The 26,468-nt window shown below is 46.9% G+C and overlaps 1 protein-coding gene and 1 pseudogene across 4 annotated transcripts in view; one reads left to right on the top strand and one right to left on the bottom strand.

Annotated features, from left to right (window-relative positions):
* LOC105497768 (BAR/IMD domain containing adaptor protein 2 like 1) overlaps positions 1-26,468 on the top strand; it is a 111,408-nt gene that overhangs the window by 62,050 nt on the left and 22,890 nt on the right. For 3 of the 4 annotated variants that reach the window (XM_011769114.2, XM_011769124.2, XM_024797954.2), the window contains exons 4-7: positions 20,331-20,392; positions 20,500-20,571; positions 23,043-23,180; positions 24,784-24,936. In XM_011769114.2, the coding sequence (XP_011767416.1) occupies positions 20,331-20,392; positions 20,500-20,571; positions 23,043-23,180; positions 24,784-24,936 (425 nt within the window). Of the gene's footprint in view, positions 1-9,701; positions 9,808-10,713; positions 10,952-11,386; positions 11,506-20,330; positions 20,393-20,499; positions 20,572-23,042; positions 23,181-24,783; positions 24,937-26,468 lie in introns of those variants that run through there. The other variant, XM_011769117.3, reaches the window with a different exon arrangement.
* LOC112429508 (U7 small nuclear RNA) lies at positions 16,218-16,267 on the bottom strand (annotated as a pseudogene).

The raw sequence follows: 26,468 nt of genomic DNA on the forward strand, positions 1-26,468 counted from the left end.
AATGTGCTAATGTTACTTTTGGTAAACTTATGTATATTATACCACCAAAAACAAAAAGAATTAAGTGAGCTAATATGGGGTATCCTAATGAATTCATACTAAAATCAGTAAAATAGGCATTGTAATAATTCAAGAGGCTAGCTGTACATACCTAAGTTTTTTGTTTTTGTTTTTGTTTTTTGTTTTTTTTTGAGAGATGGAGTCTTGCTGTGTTGCCCAGGCTGGAGTGCCATGGCGTGATCTCGGCTCACTACAACCTCCACCTCCTGGGTTCAAGCAATTCTCCCACCTTAGCCTCCTGAGTAACTGGAACTACAGGTGCACGTCACCATGCCCAGCTAATTTTTGTTTTTTTAGTAAAGACAGGGTTTCACCATGTTGGCCAGGCTGGTCTTGAACTCCTGACTTTGTGATCCACCCTCCTCGGCCTCCCAAAGTGCTGGGATTACAGGGGTGAGCCACTGCACCCGGCCACATACCCAGCTATGAAATTTGTAGGAGTAGCAGTTATTTGACCAGTGTTTTCTGGTACTCTGGAATATTCAGGCAGTCTGGAAGCAATGCCATTAACATCTGATTGCTGCCTTATTCTCCTCAACTGTTCACACAAGAATGTATCTGAGGCCGAGGCGGGCGGATCACTTGAGGTCAGGAGTTCAAGACCATCCTGGCCAAATGACAAAGCCCCATCTCTACTAAAAATACAAAAACTAGCTGGGCTTGATGGCACATGCTTGTAATCTCAGCTACTCGGGAGACTGAGGCAGGAGAATTGCTTGACCCCAGGAGGTGGAGGTTGCAGTGAGCCGAGATGGTGCCATTGCACTCCAGCCTGGGCGACAGAGCGAGACTCTCAAAAAAAAAAAAAAAAAAGGTATCTGAAAACCAGAATTGGGTCCTGGTTGGGGAGAGATTTTTCAGATAGCATGCCACACACTTTCCAGCACTTCCCACGTGCACTGCCTCGTAACCTCGCCATGACCCTGTGAAGAGTTTTAGTTGGCTCTGACTCAGTGCGCTTTGCACAGTAAATGAATTTTATTAGCATTAATGGAAATACGAAATTCAGGAGTCTCATTTAGTTTTCACAGCAGTCCTCTCAGGTAAGAGATATTATTCCCATTTTATGGACAAGAAAATGGAAGCTTAGGTTAAGTGACTTGTCTGATTTCATCCAACTAAGGAGTACGCACAACAGGTAAGGAGCAAAGTTGGGGTTTAAATTCAAAGTCCTTGATTCCATGGATAGTGGGACATTCACCACGAAACTCAAAGCGCTCAACCTTAGACCTTTCCAGTCTCTTCACTCCTTCTAAAACCTTATAGGGCACTTCATTTTCTTTTTCTTTTCTTTTTTTTTTTTTTTTTTTGAGACGAAGTCTCACTGTGTCGCCCAGGCTGGAGTGCAGTGGCGTGATCTCCACTCACTGCAAGCTCCGCCTCCTGGGTTCACCCCATTCTGCCTCAGCCTCCCGAGTAGCTGGGACTAGAGGTGCCTGCCACCGCACCCAGCTAATTTTTGTACTTTTAGTAGAGACAGCGTTCCACCATGTTGGCCAGGCTGGTCTGGAACTCCTGACCTCAAGTGATTCACCCGCCTCAGCCTCCCAAAGTGCTGGGATTACCGGCGTGAGCCACCACGCCTGGCCTATTTATGCATTTATTTATTTTACTTTCAACTTGTATTTTGACTTGGGGGGTGCATGCGTGGGTTTGTTACCTGGGTATATCGTGTGATGCGGAAGTTTGGAGTATGACTGATCCTGTCACCCAGGTAGTGAGCATAGCACACAATAGTTACTTTTTCAACCCTTATTCCCCTCTCTCCCACCCCCGCTCATAGTCCCCAGTGTCTGTGGTTCCCATCTTTATGTCCACGAGGACCCAATGTGGAGCTCCCACTTATAAGTGAAATATGCGGTATTTGGATTTCTGTTCCTGCGTTAATTCACTAAGGATACTGGCCTCCAGCTGCATCCATGCAAAAGACATGATTTCCCTTTTTATGGCTGCAGAGAGGAGGATTTAGACCTGTGTATCATTCCTTCAGTCCAATTGAAGGAGGATCCAGGAAGCCAGAATTTGGTTCAGAATAAAAAATGGCCTTGGGACAAGCCCTTCTGTAAAACCCGGACAGGAACTGTGAACGGCTGTGCTGCTGCAATGTCTCAAGAACAGGACTGAAGCTGAGGGAAGGTGTCCCGGTGGTCCTTCATTGGCATCTGCTGGAGGGGGATACAAGCAGGGTAGCTAGCAGCAGTTACCACACCTGTGCCACCCCTGCACACCTCAGTGATAACTTCTCGTGAGGCAAGGATATGAGAATTGGATGTAGTTAAGGATGAGTTTAGAAATGTTTGTTGATTGACTAAATGAGTGTATCAGATGAGAGTATTGCGCTCTAATCCAATGAATCGGGTTTATCTGGGCTTTCTTGAAATCAAGGTCCTCATTTACAGTGTTAATAAGACTTGGTCCCCACCTTCAAGATATCTGCAGTGCAGTAAAGGAGATGATGAAAAAATATACACATACGCATGTGCACATTTATACACATAGTTTTAATACTATTAAGGGTGGAATGCAAGAGTAAAATGATACAAAGGCTACAGAATTTCATGGGAAGAGATGATCCCACCTATGTGGGAGTGGAGGGAAACTGAGTGTCAGGTGATGTGTAATATCCCCATGGTCAGCATTGGAAGTGGAAAGGGTGATATTTTCTGGGGAAGGGAACAGAGAGAGGGGATGGGATATTTCCACTGACCTGGGATTTAGGGCTCATGGAGAGGATCATGGGAGATAATTTTTCCCCCCCCCCCAGAGATGGAGTCTTGCTCTGTCGCCCAGGCTGGAGTACAGTGGCGCCATCTCGGCTCACTGCCAGCTCCTCCTCCTGGGTTCACAGCATTCTCCTGCCTCAGCCTCCCGAGTAGCTGGGACTACAGGCGCCCACCACCACACCCAGCTAATTTTTTGTATTTTTTTAGTAGAGATGGGTTTTCACTGTGTCAGCCAGGATGGTCTCGATCTCCTGACCTCGTGATCCGCACGCCTCAGCCTCCCAAAGTGCAGCTGGGATTACAGGCGTGAGCTGCCGCGCCTGGCCGAAGATAAATTTTTAAAAACTTGGCCGGGCACGATGGTTCACGCCTGTAGTCCCAGCACTTTAGGAAGCCGAGGCGGGCAGATCACCTGAGGTCAGGAGTTCAAGACCAGCCTGACCAATATGGTGAAACCCTGTCTCTACTAAAAATACAAAAGTTAGCCAGGCGTGGTGGTAGGCGCCTGTAGTCAGTCCCAGCTACTCGGGAGGCTGAGACAGAATTGCTTGAACCCAGAAGGCAGAGGTTGCAGTGAGCCGAGATCGTGCCAGTGTACTCCAGCCTGAGTGACAGAGCGAGACTCTGTCTCAAAAAAGCAAACAAACAAACAAAAAACCCTTATGGAGCCTCATTATTTTGTGTGCCAGGCTGCAGATTCTGGGTTTGTATGTTCTTGTTTCAAATTGAAATACGAATTAGTATTACTAGGACTAAAAGGTTTTGAGTTATTTAAAACAAAACTGACTAATATCTTAGAAGTATGGGTTCAAAGGTAAAATAACAATTACTAGGTGACTAAAGAGGCACATTAAATGGTGAGCTCTACAACGAAGCTGGACTTTTAGACTCCAGAGTAAGTCTGTTCCTATAACTCTTGGGTGCACTGAAGGTGATCTCTGTGACTCAGGCATTTAAACTCGAAGGCAGGGCTGTTAGTAGCTTCCATTTTTATAACTATAGAAATTTGTGACCTACTGAGGTCTCTCTTTTTCTCCTTAATATATTTCATTAAACATTTTAATCTTAGGCCATGTTTATTCTCCTGCCTAATTTCCCATTTCATATTAACATTTTAAAATAGCTTACGAGTCCCCCAGGAAGCTTAGAAACATACTTTCATTTTAAAATGGGAATTAAAATATGCTTTATGTGTTTTTTAAATGTATACCTTTACTGAGAAATGAACCTAATAAACATCAAACTCAATTTCTCTCTCTATTATTTTTAAACGCCTGTTTCTACGTAATTAAAGCCTGTGCCTATAGACTTTGTGCACTGCTTTTTAAAATGTAACATTCCACACATGAGCCTTGGCACCACCGTGGAGCCGTGAGCCAGGGAGGAAGATGAAGACTGGAGTACTGGGATTGGGTACAGAGTTTGTGTCTTCTTGGTTCGTGGGGAAAATTGTCCCTGAGTTTGAGGGGGTGGGTAGTTATCTCTTGGTATTCTGAAAAGGACATAAAACCAAATATCTAATAAGAAATTGCAGTAGTTTTTCTTTCATATTTAAATATCAGTGTGCTCATTTATTTATTTATTTATTTATTTTGAGACAAAATCTTGCTCTGTTGCCCAGGCTGGAGTGCAGTGGCGCGATCTCAGCTCACTGTAACCTCCACCTCCCAGGTTCTGGTGATTCTACTGCCTCAGCCTCCGGAGTAGCTGGGATTACAGGAGCCCACCACCACACCCAGCTAATTTTTTGTATTTTTAGTAGAGATGGGGTTTCACCATGTTGGCCAGGCTGGTCTTGAACTCCTGACCTCAGGTGATTCACCCATCTCGGCCTCCCAAAGTGCTGGGAGTATAGGCATAAGCCACTGCGCCCGGCCCAGTGTGCTCATTTAAATGCGCATGGCCTGTCCTGTAGGCATTGTTCTAGTCACTAGGGATAAATCAATGAAACAGAAGTCCCTGCCATCAGGGAACTAACATTCTAGTGGGGTGGACAGATAAACAAGTCTAATATCCAGGTAGTAGAAAGGCAAGGGGCCACCGAGTGATAGAAGGGGTGGGATGCAGCTGGCTTAGGTAGGGTGGTCAGGGACATGCATTGGGGGAACTCATCAGGCAGGTGTCTGGGGAGAACATTCTAGTGGGAGCTGGCAAGTGCAAAGGCCCTGAGGCTTTAGTGGGCTTGGGTCACGCATGTACGCCAGTGTGGCTGAGGGGCAGGCGAGGATGAGGTCTGCAGACAGAAGGCACGAGGCTGGGTCACGTAGGGCTTCGAGGGTCCTGGCAAGGGCTCTACCTCTTAACCCCGGGTGCAGGTGGGGCCTCTGGAGGTTGTCAACTGAGGAGGGATGCCACCTGACTTTTTTTTTTTTTTTTTGAGACAAAGTCTCATTCTGTAACCCAGGCTGGAGTGCAGTGCGTGATCACTGCTCACTGCAACCTCCACCTCCCAGGCCCAAGCGATTCTCCTGCCTCAGCCTCCCAAGTAGCTGGGATTACAGGCACATGCCACCATTCCCAGCTAATTTTTGTATTTTTTTTTTTTTTAAGTAGAGATGGGATTTTGCCATGTTGGCCAGGCTGGTCTCAAACTCCTTACCTCGGGTGATCCACCCATCTAGGCCTCCCAGAGTGCTGGGATTACAGGCGTGAGCCTCCGCACCCTGACAGCAGGTTTATTTATTTATTTTTATTTTTATTTTTATTTTTATTTTTATTTTTATTTTTTTGAGACAGTGTCTTGCTCTGTCACCCAGGCTGCAGTGCAGTGGTGCGATCTCAGCTCACTGCAACCTCTGCCTCCCGGATTCAAGTAATTCTCCTGCCTCAGCCTCCTGAGTAGCTGGCATTACAGTCACATGCCACCATGCCCGGCTAATTTTTGTATTTTTAGTAGACAGGGTTCCGCCATATTGGCCAGGCTGTTCTCGAACTCCTGACCTCAGGTGATCCACCCACCTTGGCCTCCCTAAGTGCTGGGATTACAGGCGTGAGCCACCCTGCCCGGCCCCATATTTTAATATTTTTAAAGAAATGTTTAAAAGTCCAGATGTAGCATTTTTTAAGCCTTGAATAAAAATGCCTACAGTTAATTAGTAGTATCATAGGGAATAAGTCGTTGTCAGCCTTATTCATTATTGATAATCCACCTGTTTTTATTTTTGTTAGCATGAAAATGGTTGTATTTTAACCTTCATCTACTAATCAGTGAAGAAGGAAGATGAATAATTAATGCTAATTTACTCGATATAATAAGTTGTAGAAAACTCTTAATCTTTTAATGTTGTGTTACATTCAGATATAAAAGAAAATGAGTGCCGCTGGGCGTGGTGGCTCACGCCTGTAATCCCAGCACTTTGGGAGACTGAGGCGGGTGGATCACATGAGGTCAGGAGTTCAAGACCAGCCTGGCCAACATGGCAAAACCCAGTCTCTACTAAAAATACAAAAAGTAGCCGGGCGTGGTGGTGCATCCCTGTAGTCCCAGCTACTCGTAAGACTGAGGCAGGAGGATGGCTTGAACCCAGGAGGCAGAGGTTGCCCTGAGCTGAGGTCACGCCACTGCACTCCAGCATGTGTGACGGAGTGAGACTCCATTCCGTCTCAAAAAAACAGAAAGGAAACAAGCACTCGTCATCTGTGTATAGATGCAAAATTGATCAATTATTTGTGATACATAATTGATACAGTTGAATAAATTAACATTGTCCTTTTAGCTAAAATAAGACTAGTGCATTAAAACCCAACTTGGGAAATATTTTCTCTTTATTGCAAATCCTGTGCTTTAACTCAACAGTACTTGTGTAGAGTAGATACACTAAGTCAGTTTAATTGCTAATCAAAAGGCAAGTGGGAAATAAACATTTAATTTCCTTCCTGAATCAATTTGTCAGTCCTAATAAGAGAATTGTCACCTAAGCCCTGGGTCTCCCTACTCTTTCATATAATGAATACTTTTTTTTTTTTTTGGAGACGGAGTCTCACTTCTGTAGCCTGGGCTGGAGTGCAGTGGCGCGATCTTGGCTCACTGCAACCTCTGCCTCCTGGGTTCAAGTGATTCTTCTGCCTCAGCCTCCTGAGTAGCTAGGATTATAGGCGCCCACCACTAGGCCCAGCTAATTTTTTGTATTTTTAGTAGGGATGGGGTTTCACTCTGTTGGCCAGGCTGGTCTCGAACTCCTGACCTTGTGATTCACCCTCCTCAGCCTCCCAAAGTGCTAGGATTACCGGTATGAGGGTATGAGCCACCGCGCTGGGCCTGAATACTTTGTTACACTTTTTGGAGGAGACATCTTTACTAAATACTACCTTAGGTATTGGAAGACTACATCGTACCTCACTGAAAATATGTGACATTAAAATATCCAGAATGTTGTCTTTTTTTTTTTTTTTTTGACATGGAATGCTCTGTCACCCAGGCTACAGTGCAGTGGAGCGAATGTGGGACACTACAACCTCCGCCTCCCAGGTTCAAGCAATTCTTATGCCTCAGCCTCCCGAGTAGCTGGGATTACAGGCGTGCGCCACCACACCTGGCTAATTTTTATATTTTTGGTAGAGACAAAGTTCCACCATGTTGGCCAAGCTGGTCTCGAACTCCTGGCCTCAAGTGATCCGCCCGCCTCAGCCTCCCAAAAGTGCTGGAATTACAGGTGTGAGCCACCGCCCCCAGCCCTGTTCCTTTCTTTATGTAGATTCAAAGTTCTGACCTATGTGATTTTTGTTTCTGAAGAACTTCTTTTAACATCTTTTCGCAAGTCAGACCTACTGGCAACCAATTCCCTCAGTTTTTGTTTGTCTGAGAATGTCTTTATCTCTTCCTCACTTTTGAAGGATGATTTTACTGAAGAATTCTATGTTGGTGAATTTTTTTCTTACAACACTTAAGTATTTTACTCCACTCCCTTCTTGCTTGCATGGTTTGTAAATAGAAGTCAGATGTCATTATTATCATTGTTCTTCTAGAAGCAAGGTGCTCTTTTCCTCTGGCTTCTTTTAAGATTTTTCTTGGCCGGGCATGGTGGCTCACGCCTATAATCCAAGCACTTTGGGAAGCTGAGGTGGGTGGATCACCTGAGGTCAGGATTTCGAAACACACCCTGGCCAACATGGTGAAACCCCCATCTCTACTAAAATTACAAAATTAGCTGGGTATGGTGGTGCACGCCTGTAATTCCAGCTACTCAGGAGGCTGAGGCAGGAGAATCACTTGAACCCGGGAGGCGGAGGTCACGGTGAGCCGAGATCGCGCCATTGCACTCCAGCCTGGGCGACAGAGTGAGACTCGGTCTCAAAAAAAAAAAAGATTTTTCTTTTTGCTAATCTACAGTTTGAATATGCTATACGAAGTTGTAGATTTTCTAGTATTCATCCTGTCTTGTGTTCTCTGAGCTTTTCGGGTCTATGGTTTGGTGTCTGTCATTAACTCTGGAAGATTCTCAGATATTATCACATCAGTTTGTATTCTTTTTGTTCCCTTCTCTCTTTTTCTCCTGGTATTTCCATTATGGGTATTTACACCTTTTGTAATTTCCCCACAGTTCTTGGATATTCTGTTTCATTTGTCATTCTTTGTTCTCCTTGCATTTCAGTTTCGGAAGTTTATGCTGACATATGTTCAAGCTCATTCATCCTTCCCTTGGTCGTGTCCAGTCTACTGGTGAACTTATCAAAGGCATTCTTTGTTTCTTCATTTCAGTGTTTTTGATTTCTAGTATTTCTTTTTGAATCTTTGAGTTTCTATTTGATATATTTTGGATATTTGTCTGCTCCAAATTTTATGTTGAAATGTGGCCACCACTATTGGAGGTGGGGCCTAGTGGGAGGTATTTGTGTCATGGGGGCAGATCCTTTGTGAATGGCTTGGTGCCCTCGTTGGAGTAATAAGTGCGTTCTCACCGTATTAGGCCACATAAAGATCTGGTTGCTTGCCGGGCGCGGTGGCTCACGCCTGTAATCCCAGCACTGTGGGAGGCCAAGGCAGGTAGATTATAAGGTCAGGAGATTGAGACCATCCTGGCTAACACGGTGAAACCCCATCTCTACTAAAAATACAAAAAATTAGCTGGGCGTGGTGGCGGGCGCCTATAGTCCCAGCTACTCAGGAGGCTGAGGCAGGAGAATGGCAAGAACCTGGGAGGCGGGGCTTGCAGTGAGCTGAGATCATGACACTGCACTGCAGCCTGGGCGACAGAGCAAGACTCCGTCTCAAAAAAAAAAAAAAAAAAAAAAAAAAATCTGGTCGCTTAACAGAGAGGGCACCCCTCCAACTCTCCTGTTCCCTCTCTCACCATGTGACATACCTGTGCCAACTTTGCCTTCTGCCTTGAGTAAAAGTTTCCTGAGGGCTCACCAGAAGCCAAACAGATGCTGGTACCACGCAGAACCATCAGCCAAATAAACCTCCTTGATTTTTTATTTTTATTATGTTTTTAGAAACAGAGTTTTGCTCTGTCACCCAGGCTGGAGTGCAATGGCACGATCTCGGCTCACTGCGACCTCCACCTCTTGGGTTCAAGCAATTCTTCTGCCTCAGCCTCCTGATTAGCTGGGATTGCAGGCATGTGCCACCACGCCCAGCTAGTTTTGTGTTTTTAGCAGAGACAGGGTTTCATCATATTGGTCTGGCTGGTCTCGAACTCCTGACCTCAGATGATCCACCCGCCTCGATCTCCCAAAGTGCTGGCATTACAGGTGTGAGTCACCACGCCCAGCCTAAACCTCCTTTATTAATGAATTACCCAGGCTCAGGTATTCTTTATAAGCAACACAAAACGGACTAACACACCATCTCTCTGCTTCCATTACCCATCTCTTCTTGCGTAATGCCCACTTTTTCCAATGGAACCCTCAGCGTATTAGTCATAGTGCTTGGCAGTTCTCTGTCTGATAATTCCAGATTCTCTCCCACATCTGAATCTGGTTCTGATGCTTGCTTTGTCTCTTCAGATTGTTTTTTCTTAGCATGCCTGTAATGTTTGTTGCTTTTAGAAGCTTCATGACGTGTCGGGTAATAGGAACTGAGGTAGATGAGCCTTGTGTGTGAGGATTTGTGTTTATCTGGCTAGGAGTTAGCATGGATTTAACGATAGAGGAAGCTGTATCTGTAGCAGAGTCAGAGGCTTCGAATTTCCTCCGATGTCCTTGTTTTTTTGTCTCTGTTGTTGTCTTTGATTTTCCCAAGAAAATTCTTCTAAATGAAGCCTGTGTCTTACGTATGACTCTGTGCTGTAACCCACAGATACTGTCCCGGAGCCATGTTGATGGTTAACTTGGTGGTCAAGTACTGGGGAAGGGAAGAATCTTCCTCTTATGTTTAAATCCCTGTGTTTGGATGGGTGTGGAGTGATAGGCCAGAGTTCCTGGGATGCCTTTCAGAAGAGTTTCTGAGTCTTTTTTTTTTTTCCTTCCCTCTGCTTGAGACAGGAAGACTGGAGGGGGCTGGAGTTAGCAAGTCGCCCTTTCCCTGGTCGGATAAGGCTTTATTACAGCAGATTCCCTTGAGGCCTGGCCTTCCGTACAGAGAACATAGCTGGAACAGAACAAAGCTCTGGGCATACTTTAGAATGTTTGCCTCCCACCGCCTCCACCAGAAGCCCCAGGGGAATCTTCTCCAACCTCCCCAGTGAGAAGGTGGTGGGACTTCTAGACATAAAACTCATGAAAGTGTGGGGACTGCCCCCAAAGACTGACCCCCTGAAGTTTTGAACTCTCAGACTCCTCCATGCCAAGCCCCCAGCAATTCATCATTGCAGTGTAAGAGTTTCTGCCAGGAATGGCCCCAGCATTGGTCTCTGCTCCGTGTGAACTGTGAGTCTCTGCATCCACCTGTCTGTCTAGTTTTCAGGGCACATCTTTACCCTATGAGCTTAATTCTGTCATGAATCTCAGAATCACTGTTTCTTATTTTAGCTTGTTTCCATTTGTTTAGCTTATTTTGTTATAAGGGAGTGACGACCTCCAAGCTCTTAGACGTGCTGGAGTGGAAACCGGAAGTGCCTTTGCGATTGTTTTTGCATCAACAGTGACCAGCTGTGTGTGTTCTCTGATGGATCAGTCCTGATGGCTGCAACTTAAACTATAGGAGAAATGTCAGCACTTCAGACTGAGGTGCTCAGTATTCTGTTTAAGGTCTTAAGAGATAGAGGAAAAGAGAGTATATTCTACAGGTATGTTCCCTTAGGTAATAGGAGATTGACAGTTTTTCCTTTGAGGACTCTGGGACTGGGGAAAGAAAGGCTATGACAGAAGTGTCGAGCTGAATATATAGATGGATACATGGAAAGTGCACCAAACAATGCTGACTACAGGCTGAACAATCGCATGTGTGGATTTTATTTCCAGAAAACAAGTACCCAGAAAATGGCCTGTTGAGGAGTGTGTGGGCCCATTTTTGTTAGTGTGTGTTCTGAATTTTGTGTGTGTGTGTGTGAGATGGGATCTTGCCATGTTCCCAGGCTGGTCTCGAACTCCTGGGCTCAAGCAGTCTTCCCACCTCAGCCTCCCAAGTAGCTGGGACTGCAGGTGCAAGCCAGTGCGTTATTGAACCCATTTGCTCCATGTGACTAGACTGGGGCACCTCAGCAGCCAGTGTTTCTCTCCAGAACACTGGAAAGACGGTACCCCCCGAAACCTGTGGAGCAGGCACTCTGCACAGATGAGAATACCACAGCTCCAAGAGGTACTGCAGAAAGAGGTGATGGGATTTCCCGGGGATGCACAGGTACTAAGAGGCCCATCTGACGTCATTGCATCTTCCTGCGGATGCTGTGACCTTTGCCCCGTCTTCGTGTCCTTGAGTCTCTGTAGAGGCCGATGATCCAGAAGCTTCTGCCTTCTGAAGCTGCATCCAATCTTTTCCCTTTCACAGCGCCTGGCCTTTCTCCAACCTCCTCAGCCAGCCTTCCCATCTTCCTCATGAGCTCTTCTTCCTAAAGATCTTGTATTATATTACTCAGGGGTCAGCAGTCGCTTCTGACTTTTCAGTATGAAAAAAATCAATGTCCTCTGAGCAATCCATTCTAGACTTATATATAAGATGAAGTTGTATTTGTGCTGTGTCTAAAAGGGAACCCATCCTCCAAGAAAAAAAAACAGTGTTCGGATTTCTGGTTGCAACTCTTTTTGGAGACACGTCTCCAGCCATGTCTATCATTTTCTAAAATGGAGGTTGCCAGGGACCTCGCTGTGAAGCAAAATGTTGAAAATATTTCTCCTGTTAACACATTTCTCCATTTTCCCCCTTACCTCCCTCAGCAAGCACTGGATTAACTGCCGGAGGTAGATGAAATCATTTTATTCCTCTCTAAAAAGAAATAAGTAAATCCATTTAGTACTGCAGTAAAGAATTGGCACAGGCATGAACCCATATCAGAAATTCTAGGCCGGGCGCGGTGGCTCAAGCCTGTAATCCCAGCACTTTGGGAGGCCGAGGCGGGCGGATCACAAGGTCAGGAGATCGAGACCACAGTGAAACCCCGTCTCTACTAAAAATACAAAAAATTAGCCGGGTGAGGTGGCGGGCGCCTGTAGTCCCAGCTACTCAGGAGGCTGAGGCAGGAGAATGGCGTGAACCCAGGAGGCGGAGCTTGCAGTGAGCCGAGATCGCGCCACTGCACTCCAGCCTGGGCAACAGCGTGAGACTCCGTCTCAAAAAAAAAAAAAAGAAATTCTAAACAAGGATGAATAGTCAGGAATACAAAATCTTCCTTTTTGTTTTTTTGAAGACAGAGTTTTGCTCTTTTCGCCCAGGCTGGAGTGCAGTGGTCCGATCTCAGCTCACTGCTACCTCTGCCTCCCAGCTTCAAGTGATTCTCCTGTCTAGTAGATGGGATTACAGGTGTGCACCACCATGCCCGGCTAATTTTGTATTTTTAGTAGAGACAGTTTCACCATGTTGGCCAGGCTGGTCTCAAACTCCTGACTTCAGGTGATTCACCTGCCTCAGCCTCCAAAAGTATTGGGATTACAGGCGTGAGCCAACCATGCCTGCCTTTTTTTGTTTTGTTTTGTTTCATTTTGTTTTTGAGACAGGGTCTTGCTCTCTTGCCCAGGCTGGAGTACAGTGGCGTGATCTCAGCTTACTGCAACCTCTGCCTCCCAAGTTCAAGCAATTCTCATGCTTCTGCTTCCCAAGTAGCTGGAATTATAGATACGCACCACCATACCTGGCTAATTTTTGTATTTTTAATAGAGACAGAGATTTCATCATGTTGACCAGGCTGGTCTCGAACTCCTGACCTCAGGCATTCCACCTGTCTTGGCCTCCCAGAGTGCTGGGATTCCAGGCATGAGCCACCATGCCCGGCCAGGATCCTCACTTTTAAATACCGGATCTCCCTGATTGGATTCAGATTGTGTGGTCTCAGCTAGAATACTGTCCAAGTCATTTTGTGTTTGCTGAGTATAAAATTTGAGCACACAGTGTTCATTTTCCTCTCATTTGTTATGTTTTGATTGTCCATTGAAGGTGTTGTCTGATCTCTACACTGGATGGTTAAGGATTTTTTTTTTTTTTTTTTTTTTTTTTTTTAGTCACGACTTGTAAGCAATTGGTGGGGAAAACACTTTCAAACCATGCAAATCTCTTTCCTCGTCAACACTCGTGCCCTAGTTGAGCATCTGTTGATGATTTCTGCCCAGACAAGTCTTCCCTGCCCTGTGGTGTTGATTTTCCATCTCTTTACTCCCTCTTCATTTACTGATTGGCTCTGTGCAACTCTACTTCTAGCAAGAGCCGCCCCTGGTCCCCCATTTCTTTTTTCTAATCTGTTGACTGTGGACTCGTGGATTCCTAGACTTTTCAATGACTTATAATTTATGACTGCCTTAACTATTTTGGTGCTCAAGTTGTCCCAGTATGAGCTGCTTCACGGCCAGTACTAGCTCCTTCAAGCCGGCTCTTGTGGCATACCCGCTAGTTAAGTGAGTAAGTTTTGAGCACAGTGCAGAGTAACTACAGTCTCCGTGTAAGACATTGATTAGGATGTGCTGCTGCTGTTGTTTAAGCCAGCAGCTAGACACAGAGGAATGATCCATGCAACGCTCACCCTATCACTTATTTGGGGTCACCCCTACACACACATTGGTTGTTTGTACGTGTTTTTGTTTTGTTTTTTTGAGACAGCGCCTTGCTCTGTTGCCCAGGCTGGAGTACAGTGGCACAGTCATGGCTCACTGTAGCCTCAACCTCCTGGGCTCAAGTGATCCTCCCGCCCCAGCCTCCCGAGTAGCTGGGACCACAGGCACGGCACGCACCACACCTAGCTTATCTTTGTATCTTTTTTTTTTTGAGATGGGGTCTCACTCTGTCGCCTAGGCTGGAGTGCAGTGGCTGGATCTCAGCTCACTGCAAGCTCCGCCTCCCGGGTTTACGCCATTCTCCTGCCTCAGCCTCCCGAGTAGCTGGGACTACAGGCGCCTGCCACCTCGCCCAGCTAGTTTTTTTGTATTTTTTAGTAGAGATGGGGTTTCACCATGTTAGCCAGGATGGTCTCGATCTCCTGACCTCGTGATCCACCATCTCGGCTTCCCAAAGTGCTGGGATTACAGGCTTGAGCCACTGCGCCCGGCCCCTTTGTATCTTTTGTAGAGATGGGATTTCACTGTGTTGCCCATATCCTGGGCTCAAGCGATCCTCCTGCCTTGGCCTCCCAAAACTGGGAGCTGTGATTACAGGTGTGAGCCACCACACCCAACTTGTGCAGTGTTGGTACTAACCGGAGGAGGGCACCTTACCTCCAGCTGCGTCCAGGGACAGCAAGTTCTCAGATGCTGACAGAGCCTTTCGAATTTGGTCACGTTTGTGGTTGCTAATCTGCCTCCACACTGATTCAGTGTGGGTGATTCTACTCTTCAGAGCCCATACTCATTTATTTAACCCATCATGTGTGTGTGTTGGGGAGCGGTTTGCTTTTACTTCCCCTGTTTTCGCCTCATCCCATTTGAAACTTGGAAAATTGTCAGAAAAAATCAGTCCTTCTTCCAATGACGTTTTTATTTTTATTATTTTTTCATGCATATATGTTTTTTGAGATGAAGTCTTACTCTGTCACCTGGGCTGGAGTGCAGTAGCACGACCTTGGCTCACTGCAGCCTCTGCTTCCCGTGTTCAAGCACTTCTCCTGCCTCAGCCTCCCGAGCAGTTGCGATTACAGGCGTGCGCCACCACGCCTGGCTAATTTTTGTGTTTTTAGTGGAGATGGGGTTTTTCCCATGTTGGCCAGGCTGGTCTTGAACTACTGACCTCAAGTGATCCACCTACCCTGGCTTCCCAAAGTGCTGGGATTATAGGCTTGAGCCACTGCACCTGGCCTCCAATGATTTTTTTTTTTTTTTTTTAGAGATAGAGTCTCACTCTTGCTCAGGCTGAAGTACAGTAGCATGATCTTGGCTCACTGCCATCTCTGCCTCCCCAGGTTCAAGTGATTCTCCTGCCTCAGCCTCCCTAGTAGGTGGGACCACAGGCGCCTGCCACCACGCTTAGCTAATTTTTGTATTTTTAGTAGAGATGGGGTTTCACCATATTGGCCAGGCTAGTCTCGAACTCCTGACCTTGTGATCTGCCTGCCTCAGCCTCCCAAAGTGCTAGGATTACAGGCATGAGCCACTGCACCTGGCCTCCAATGATATTATTAATCAATTTTACTTTAATCTGTGCAGCATAGCTTTAGAACAGTACTAGATTGGCTGCTTCCACTTTTTACCGTCTGATTCCACTTGCAGTGAAGTGTAGGAAGTAGTGCATGACTCAGGCGTTGCTCTGTGTTCTCTGGAAATAAAGCAGGTTCTGATTATCCATTATCAGATGTAAATGGAAAGAATCTTTATGCCTACATGTCCTATGCAGTTCAGGTACATTAGTAATCTCCATCTGGTTCCTCTAAATTTGTACTGTGAACTGATGAAGATAATATATTAATAGTCCTATGACTGTATTCTTTTTCTTTTTGGAGACAGGGTCTTGCTCTGTCTCCCAGGCTGTAGCACAGTGGTGCCATCATAGCTCACTGCAGCCTCAAACTCCTGGGCTCAAGTGATCCACCTGCCTCAGCCTCCTGAGTAGCTGGGACTACAGGCATGTTCCATGAAGCCCAGCTAATTTTTAATTTTTTTTTTTTTTTTTGGTAGAGACGGGGGTCTCACTATGTTGCCCAGGCTGGTCTTGAACTTCTGGCCTCAAGTGATCCTCCCGCCTGAACCCCACAAAGTGCTGGGACTTAAGCCACCACGCCTGGCCCTGTGTTTCCAGTGAAAATGTTCTATGAGTTCATACCAATAATTTTCCTGAAGTTTTATTCTTTAACGTTATGTTTTAACTTCATACCACCTATTGGCTAAATGCATCTCTTTATGCAATATTGTCCAAAATGTTGGGCATATTTGTTCACAGTTTCTAAAATGAGAGTGATGCCACCATTAACCATTCTTTTTTGTTGGGGATTTCCACAACCTGCTAGACAAACTCTCATAAAGCTGTAACACTCTGTGTGAATTACTTACGCGAATATTGAGAAAAAATTGATGGTAGAAAATGTCTTTGAGTTATGTTGAGTTCATGCTTTTGAAATACGTGTATATTGCCCCTTACTCAGACTGAATCACAGTACGGCGCTGAGTTCCTTCCCAAAAGGGTGACTCCAAACATAACCGGGGGGAAAGGAAGCAGGCGCCCCAGTGTGCACAGCACAGTGGTGTGGTTCTTGTCGGGGCGCATACTTAGCTCTGCTTCATCTGAGTCCGGGCTATGCCTGCTTCGCCTCACCCTCAAATATTTTCAGGGTTTTTTTTTTTTTTTTTTCCTTCTCAAATGTAATTTATGAAAAAGTAGGTTACCGAACTAAGAGCAAACAAACCCATGTGGCATCGCATTTTAAACATAAAGTGACACTTGCTCTATTTAAGATGAAGCTTCTGCAGATGGAACATAAAGGGTGTTTTCATCTTCCGCTTCAAGATACACTTTCGGCTGCTTGCAGAATTGCAGCCAAGATGTGTGTTAATCCTTTCTGTGACCGCGGACTCCGCGGCGGCAGCTGCTGTGAGGCAGGCATCTGAATTCCAGCAGCAGTGAGGGACAGGAATAACAAGGCCAGGTGTTGCCCGCCTGCCCGCAGAGTGAAAGAGCTGCTTCACTGCGCCTCTCCCCTGCGCGGCGGGAAGCCACGGGCAGGAGCATGGAGCGTGCCCAGGGGCCCGGCCAGGCCAGAGCACCAGGTTCAGCAGTGTTGGCGTCCACCCTAGCACACACCTTGGTTTTGGCAGCATGCTTCCCAGAGATCCACATTATATAAAGTTATGGAAATAAAGTTCATGAAAGAGAACAGTATGAGAAAAAAATGTGAATGCGTTTCCTCTAGCTCAAATCACCGAATGCTTTGAGCCACATTATTTTTAGACATTTTTATTTATTTTTTTTTAAGTAGATCTCCCTTGCCAAGAATAGAATGTCTGATTTTCTAAATAACTGGAGTGGATTTTGTTGTTGTTTATATTTCATCCCCAATGAGGAATTGTTTGTGGGTTTAAAATAGATGTGAAAGTAACTGAGATTGTATCTGAATGGACCGAGGGGCTGTAAAATGGCATGTCCGTGGAATTATGCTTTCGGCTGTGTGCAGGTGGCTTTTGCGAAGAATTCTGGTCTGTTGGTTTTCTCATGCCACGTTCTGGAAGAGGAAGCTGGCGTTGTTAAGGATGTGGAGTGGGAAGCTCGCTTACTCGGAGGGTGGAGCCTTGAGAGCTGGGATGATTCTGTCTTTACTCCCCGTGTTTAGCCATCGAGTTGAGTTCCTCCATCAGAGCACCATAAAATCCCACAGGGCTTAGGGACTAGGTTATATACCTGTCACAAGCCCTGCAAGCTCTGCCTCTCTGAGAGCTTCTGACCCCACCTTGTCTAGGCAGCACCGTTTGCAGAGGGTTCTGAAGTACAGCAAGGGAGCTGGTTTCCCTGGAACACCATGGGGGGAGGAGGGGAGTGACATGTTACGCCTGCATTTGGAAAGATCCCTGGCATCTGTGAGGAAGGTGATCCGGGAAGCGACAAGCTGGGAGTCCAGAGAGAGGATGAGGGATGGAAGCAGGCGTTGGGGTCGGGCAGGCTTGAGAGAGGACCTCCTCGAAAGCCCACATGGTGGGACGTGAGTGCTGGGGGCTGGGGGTGGATGGGAGAATCCTCTGCCACCTCTGGTGGAACAGATCACCAGGTGAACATGTCTTGGTGACTTCACGCGCCATTCCCCATGCCTTCTGTCCTGGGCAAGGAAGAGATCACAGAGCTTGGGAAGGGACATGGCTGCACCCTACAGGTGGCTCCGATGATGGCCTTGTATCCCCAAGGGAGAGAGTCTTAGTCATCAGGTATTACACGTGGGCGAGAGGTTGACCCTTGGCTGGCTGGCTGGCAGCTGAGAGCTGGAATTAGAGAATGCAGGGCAGCCAGAGAGGTCACTTTGAGACATGTTGAGGATGAGGTGTGCCCGATGGGGCATCTGCGTGGCTGTGTTCAGCAAGGGTTGAATGCTAACCTGGGACAAGGGAAGCCTGGGTGGCCAGTGTGAGACTCAGATGTCCCTAGAACAGAACACGATAGGGTCATATGGCGATCGTAGCTGAGGCCATAGTCCAGTCTGTGCTTTCTCTCTCTCCCCATATTCTACCACAGTCCTCATTCAGATTCCTCCCCTGCAGCCTCTCAGTTCCCCGCTAGAATTCCTTTTTTGGGGGGCGGGGATACAGGGTCTCACGCTGTCACCCAGGCTGGAGCGCAGTGGTGCAATCCCGGCTCACTGCATCCTCCATCTCCCAGGTTCAAGCAATTCTCCCACCTCAGCCTCCAGAGTAGCTGGGATTACAGGCACGCACCATCATGTCCAGCTAATTTTTGTATTTTTAATAGAGACGGGGTTTCACCATGTTGGCCAGGATGGTCTTGATCTCCTTACCTAGTGATCCGCCCACCTCAGCCTCCCAAAGTGCTGGGATGACAGGCGTGAGTCACCACTCCCGGCCTGGAATTCCTTTTCATCTGGCCGCTGAGCTGTAGGATGGTCCACTGGCACATTTTGCTGTTGGTCGGCATTGTTTGATGGTGGTGGTAACGGTAGTTCCAGATGATTCTATGTGTTTCTCCCATTTCTTAGGTGTCAGACCCTAGGAAACCCATTTGGTTCCTGCAGATAAGTTGGCAGAGAGAGGCCCTCGTTCACCTTTATCAGATGTCACCTGTAGAAAGGTGGCAGAGAGCTGGTGCACTGGCACACACTGCAGAGATGTGATTGCAAACCCAGGGACCTGATTGCTGCCCTCGGTGGTGGGCGCCTCTGTCCTAGACATCTTCCCCGTCACGTGACTGTACTTGGTTTCAGGGGCTGGTGTATTCCCAGGAGAGGCAGGCTGAGCACTCTTCCTGCTGCGGGTTCCCCTGGCGTTAGCATTTTCCAAAACATTGTAAGAACTAACATGAGAAAAAAGAAATAGCCTTTATCTCTCGTGCCTGACAGATAATCCGATTACTCTGGGGATTCGATAAAAATAAATCATTGTTTATTCTTAGAGTTATCTTCTGTGATGACCAAAGTAATCATTTGTGAGACACTTTCAAAATTTAAATCAGATGTACAGAACTCGGCTTCAGGAACAAGTAAATATAGAAAGGGCCACGCGGTCCAGGCACAGTGGCTCACACCTGTCATCCCAGCACTTTGGGATGCTGAGGTGGGCGGGTCACTTGAGGTTGGAAGTTCAAGACCAACCTGGGCAACATGGTGAAAACCCCTCCCCACAAAATATCCCAAAAAAATAGCTGGGTGTGGTGGTGCACACCTGGAGTTCCAGCTACTTGGGAAGCTGAGGTGGAAGGATAGCTTGAACCCAGGAGGTGGAGGCTGCAGTGAGCCAAGGTCATGCCACTGCACTCCAGCCTGAGTGACAGAGCCAGACTCTGACTCAAAAAACAAAAGACAAAACAGAAAGACTCATGTGAATTTGAAGAGAGTTTGCATGAGAGTTTGAATGTGAGTTTGAAGAGTCTGATTGATTATGTCGTAGAAGCCGTTTGCTCTCAGCTGTGTCCCCCTGGAAGCCACTGTGGGGACCCCATCGTGCTCCTGTGTCTCGGGGGTGATGCTTAGAGACCCTGAGGGCAGTGTATTTCTGTGTTTCGCTGTTCTGTTTTACTTTCCCTAATACTTTACAAAACTGTGCAATGGGCCGGGCGCAGTGGCTCACACCTGTAATCCGAGAACTTTGAGAGGCCAAGGCAGTTGATCATCTGAGGTCAGGAGTTCGAGACCAGCCTGGCCAACACGGTGAAACCCCATCTCTACTAAAAATGCAAAAAATTAGCCGGGCATGGTGGTACACGCCTGTAATCCAGCTATTTGGGAGGCTGAGGCAGGAGAATTGTTTGAACCCGGGAGGCGGAGGTCGCAGCAAGCCAAGATCGTGCCATTGCACTCCAGCCTGGGCAACAGAGCAAAAACTCCACCTCAAAACAAAAAAAAATATGCAATGGCTTTCTGCTAACGTATCTGGTTTTGTTCCCAGGACATGTCCTCATAGAGATTTCAAGTACCCACAAGAAACTCAACGAGAGTCTTGATGAAAATGTACGTGATCTGTGTTTCTATTTGCAAAATACACTTGTTTTAGGTTTTAGAACTTACTTTGCTTAAAGTCTCAAATCTGGTGTGAATTTATTTCCTTCTGTTAACAGTTTAAAAAATTCCACAAAGAGATTATCCATGAGCTGGAGAAGAAGATAGAACTTGACGTGAAATATATGAACGTAAGTGCATGGTTCTCCTCCAGCCCCAGCCTTGGGCTGCCTGATCTCCCACCCTGAGGAGAACTCATTCCCACTGTTGACTCATCAGTAGCAGACAGGAGTGAAGGCTCCGTGTTGATGATACCCAGATGCATGAAACTGACAAGCTCCCTTTGGGCTGCATGGGCCGGTTTTTGGTAACACTTGGGGTCTCTATTAGAAAGCATAGGGGCCAGGTGCGGTGGCTCATGCCTGTAATCCCAGCACTTTGGGAGGCCAAGGTGGGTGGATCACTTGAGGTCAGTAGTTCAAGACCAGCCTGGCCAACATAGTGAAACCCCATCTCTACTCAAAATACAAAAAAAATTAGCCAAGCATGGTGGCACGTTACCTGTCATCCCAGCTACTCAGGAGGCGGAGGCACGAGAATGGCATGAACCCGGGAGGCAGAGTTTGCAGTGAGCCGAGATGGTGCCACTGCACTCCAGCCTGAGCGATAGAGCTAGACTCCATCTCAAAAAAAAAAAAAAAAGGAAAAAGTATTGCCAGAAATCACGCTGCTTCCAGAAAGCATTGTCTTCACAGAGCACATTCACGCTGTAGGACATCTGTGCTTGTGTCACTGCAGCTGGTGCAGACATAACACTTCCTAAGCCAGCAGCGCTTCAGGCTGTGGGTAGTGTGCGGGAGAGTGCCTGGACGCGCCCAGACCCGCCCAGACCCATCTGCAGAGACCGCTCCTGCATGGCGCCCCTTCTCTGTCCACTGTTGTCCATTCCAGCAGGTTTCTCCAGGTCCCCTTCAGGGTGACCCTGCTGCCCCAGTATTGAGGGCTCTTGCCATCTTCCCTTGCTGCTATAGAGTACTTAACTTTCTCCTGCCACCCAAAGTCCCCTTTCTGCTCACCAAGACCCCCGTGCGGCAGTGAGTGTGTGAGTTGCCCTGAAATCATCCCTCCCCTGTGGTCCTCGTGAGGCCTGCTGCCTGGCTTCACATTCCCGGCAGGAGGCCACGGGACCTGGACAGCTGCTAAGGTGCGTTTCATGCCAAGTGATTTACATGCATTATCTGATTGTTATCCTTTACCCTTCTTTTTATTTATTTATTTTTTTTTTTGAGATGGAGTCTTGCTCTGTTGCCCAGGCTGGAAGTGCAGTGGCGCAATCTCGGCTCACTGCAGCCTCCGCCTCCTGGGTTCCAGTGATTGTCCTACCTCAGCCTCCCAATTAGCTGGGATTACAGGTGTTCACCCCCACACCCCACTGATTTTTGTATTTTTTAGTAGAGAGATGGAGTTTCACCATATTAGCCAGCCTGGTCTCGAACTTCTGACCTCGAGATCCACCCACCTCAGCCTCCCAAAGTGCTGGGATTAGAGACGTGAGCCACCGTGCCTGGCCAGACACCCTTCTTATTTGCACTTCACAGATTATACGGAAAACAGGAATTTGAATTCTGATGCAGGTCTGTTTAAGACCCTGTGTTCGCTGGGCGCGGTGGCTCATGCCTGTAATCCCAGCACTTTGGGAGGCCAAGGTGGGTGGATCCCGAGGTCAGGAGTTCGAGACCAGCCTGGCTGACATGGTGAAACACTGTCTCTACTAAAAATACAGCCGGGCGTGGTGGTGTGCGCCTGTAATCCCAGCTACTCGAGAGGCTGAGGCACGAGAATCGCTTGAACCTGGGAGGCGAAGAGTGCAGTGGCGCTATCTCGGCTTGCTGCAGCCACCTTGGTGGCTAAGTGCTTTGGATGGGACTTGGAGACTTTGAGTGGCAGAGGAAAGTTAACTACCCAGCATCAAAAAGCCTTTGAGGAAAGAAGGAATAAAAGAAAGAGAAGATGTCCTCAGAGACCTGCCTTCTGGTCAGGGCTCCTCATTTAAGCAGTAACCTTTAGAACAAAGCCAAGACATTAAAGTTGAATGAAGGGGGCCATGTGAACTGAGGGGTGAGGGTTCTCACCAGTGTGTGGATGGTGTGAACCTCAGAGTGAGGGTCCCAGCCATCGTGCAGATGGTGTGAACTGCAGAGTGAGGGCTCCAGCCAGCATAAGGATGGTGTGAAATGAGGGCCCTGGCCAGTGTAAGGATGATGTGAACTGCGGGGTGAGGGTCCCAGCCAACATGCCGACGGTGTGAACTGCGGGGTGATGGTCCCAGCCAGCATAAGGATGGTGTGAAATGAGGAGTGTGGGCCCTGGGCAGTGTGAGGATGATGTGAACTGTGTGATGAGGGTCCCAGCCAACATGGAGATGGTGTGAACTGAGGGATGAGGGCCCTGGTCAGCCTGAGGATGGTGTGAAGTGTGGGTGTGGGGACCCCGGCCAGCAGGAGGATGGTGTGAACTGATGTGGGTGTTGGGGCCCCGGCCAGCGTTGAGGATGCCGTGAAGTGAGGGTGTCAGGGCGCTGTTGAGCCATACACAGTGGAAGTGTGAGCAAAAGCAACTTTGACAATTTGTGTGGTAATAAGCACAGCAATTTAACTTACAGGCAACTCTAAAAAGATACCAAACAGAGCATAAGAATAAATTAGAGTCTTTGGAGAAATCCCAGGCTGAGTTGAAGAAGATCAGAAGGAAAAGCCAAGGAGGCCGAAACGCACTCAAATATGAACACAAAGAAATTGAGGTGAGCTTTTCAGCAATATCTTGTTTTCTTTTGTTGTTGACAATTTGTACAGTTTAAGAGGAGGTTGGCCGGGCGCGGTGGCTCACGCATGTAATCCCAGCACTTTGGGAGGCCAAGGCAGTGAGATCATATGAGGTCAGGAGTTCAAGACCAGCCTGGCCAATGTGGTGAAACCTTGCCTCTACTAAAAGTACAAAAATTAGCTAGGGTGATGGCAGGTACCTGTAGTCCCAGCTACTCAGGAGGCTGAGGCAGGAGAATTGCTTGAACTTGGGAGGCAGAGGTTGCAGTGAGCCGAGATTATTCCACTGCACTCCAGCCTGGGTGACAGAGCAAGACTCCATCTCAAAAAAAGAAGAGTTTTGAAGTTGATCTCATGGAATTGGGAAGTATAATGATGGTTACATTTCATTCTGTAGATAGCTGAGGATGGTCAGTGTGTTGACTGGGGGGTGGATGAAGGAGAGTTTGGTTAATGGGTCCAAACATACAGTTGGATAAAAGAAATAAGTTCTAGTGTCCAATAGCAGAGTAGGGTGACTATAGTTAACGGCAATGCATTGTTTATTTCAAAATAGTTAGAAGAGAGGTCTTGGAATGTTCCCAACACATAGAAGTAATAAGAACTTGAGGTGATGGACACCCAAGGACCCTGCTTTATCATTATCACGTGTGCTCTGTAAATATATAAATATAATCTATCAGTTTTTAAAAATAAGCATTTTGACTGAGAGCTGAAGGCTGTAGAGTTTTCCAGAGTTAAGTATAATTAATCTGTGACCTCCTGCCAAAACATGGGCTTTTTCTCCTGGCTCTGAAAGAAGGGGTTCTCCATGATCAGTGTTACTGTTCCCATTGTACAGATGGGAAAAATGAGGCTTAGGTTAAATCATATTTTATTAGTCTGTTTTCATGCTGCTGATAAAGACATACCCTGAGACTGGGCAATTTACAAAAGAAAGAGGTTTAATGAACTCACAGTTCCACATGGCTGGGGAGGCCTCACAATCGTGGTGGAAGGGAAGGAGGAGCAAGTCACATCTTACATGGATGGCAGCAGGCAAAGAGAGAGCTTGTGCAGGAAATGCCCCCTTATGAAACCACCTGATCTTGTGAGACTTCTTCACTGTCACAAGAATAGCACGGGAAAGACCTGCCCCCATGAATCAGTTACCTCCCACCAGGTCCCTCCCGAAACACAGGAATTATGGGAGCTACAAATCAAGATGAGATTTGGGTGGGGACACAGCCAAACCATATCACGTATTGTTGGCATTTGGAAGTGGGTTTGACAGGAACTTTCTGGTTCCAAAGCACATGGTGCTTTCCAGCAGGACACGTTCATATCTCTGGAGTACAAAATAATATTTGTGCAAATCGCCCCTTGGGAATGTCAAGCCCTGGGGCAACTTCTTTCTGCACATGAGTCAGGGACCTCAAGGAGAATGATGGTATCTACTTAGGTCAGGTTACAGCATTCTTTCCTCTCATGTATTTACTCTATTATTCAAATAAAGCAGGCGTAAAGATGGCAGAAGATAAACGTCAGGCTGCACGCTATCTGATGCTCATGTCATACTTAGGTAATTACTGTTTTTTTTAGTACGTGGAGACCGTTACTTCTCGTCAGAGTGAAATCCAGAAATTCATTGCAGATGGTTGCAAAGAAGCTCTGCTTGAAGAGAAGAGGCGCTTCTGCTTTCTGGTTGATAAGCACTGTGGCTTTACAAACCACATACATTATTATCACTTACAGGTGGGTGTGGTGGCAAATTGCCTTGAGTATTAATAACTTTATTTCATATTTAAATGCCCCAGAAGACTGGGCCATGGCTCCCGCCTGTAATCCCAGCACTTTGGGAGGCTGAGGTGGGCCTGGGCAACATGGCAGAACTCTGTGTCTATAAAAAATAAAAAAAAACTAGCCAGGCATAGTAGCATGTGCCTGTAGTCCCAGCTACTCAGGAGGCTGACGTGGGAGGATCCCTTGAGCCTCGGAAGTTGAGGCTGCAGTGAGCTATGATTGTGCCACCGCACTCCAGCCTGAGCAACAGAGCAGGACCCTGTCTCAATCAGTCCATACATACAGAGATACACATACATGCACGCCACCCAGTTTCCACACAGGCCCAATATAAAGCAGTGGGCCATTTTGCCAATGAAAAGATTCCAGAGAAACTATTTTTGGCCAACTTGAACATATAAACTTATAGAAATATAGCTGAAATGATCAAATGTCCATGTATAATGTTTAATTAATTAATAATACATCCATATTTAAAGTCCTCCATAAAATAATGCTTCATCATTGAAAAATAGCACGTTTGCTCTTCTCACCTGCAAGTCAGCTTTCCCCAGGCCCTTTCTGATGTGTCCTCAGCATCACTGTCTTCACCATGGCTGCCGGTGAGTCCCAGCGGACCCAGGTCTATGCCACCTGGGCAATTTGAGATGCTCCCTTCATGGGTCTATGTCTGGGGGTCACGGGCAGCTCTGCCCCAGCCCACGGGCCGCCATTCACGCACCTCAGGACGGCTGGGCTCAGCGATGTGTTCATTCCTCTTGGTTGCGTTGGTTCCTGGTTTCTTCAACTGAATGACCTCATCATCCTCCTTCCAACACACGCAGCTGGGAGGTTCGAACCTCCAGGAATCATTATGCAACACACGTCACATTTCCTTTCCTTTGTTTTACATTATGAACTCTGTTGGGCCTTTGTAAACATCCAAAACTAGCACTGATTGAGGTCAGAAATTCATTTTTGTTCATAGTAAAGTTAGAGAGTGTTCCAAAATAGGAGAAGCTTTGCAAGAGTTGAATGTAAGTCAACTTTGTCTTTGTTTTAAAGGAAAAATACCTTGGCCTTGTATGTATGCAAATGTTGTGTTTTCTATAAACTTTTTACAACTTTAAGGAATATTCAGGACTGGGCATGGTGGCTCACGCCTGTAATCCCAACACTCTGGGAGACCAAGGTGGGTGAATCACTTGAGGTCAGGAGTTTGAGACCAGCCTGGCCAACGTGGTGAAACCCTGTCTCTACTAAAACTATAAAAATTAATCATATGTGGTGGTGGGCACCTGTAATCCCAGCTACTCAGGAGACTGAGGCAGGAGAATTGCTTGAACCCAGGAGGCAGAGGTTGCAGTGAGCCCAGATCGCACCACTGCACTCCAGCAAGACTCTGTCTCAAAAAAAAAAAAAAAGAAAAAGGGATATTCAGCTCCCTAAACTAAATAAGATTTAAAATTCGTACAGCAGGCCAGGCACAGTGGCTCACGCCTATA

Source organism: Macaca nemestrina, chromosome 4 (assembly GCF_043159975.1).
Source record: "Macaca nemestrina isolate mMacNem1 chromosome 4, mMacNem.hap1, whole genome shotgun sequence".
Taxonomy (NCBI): Eukaryota; Metazoa; Chordata; class Mammalia; order Primates; family Cercopithecidae; genus Macaca; species Macaca nemestrina.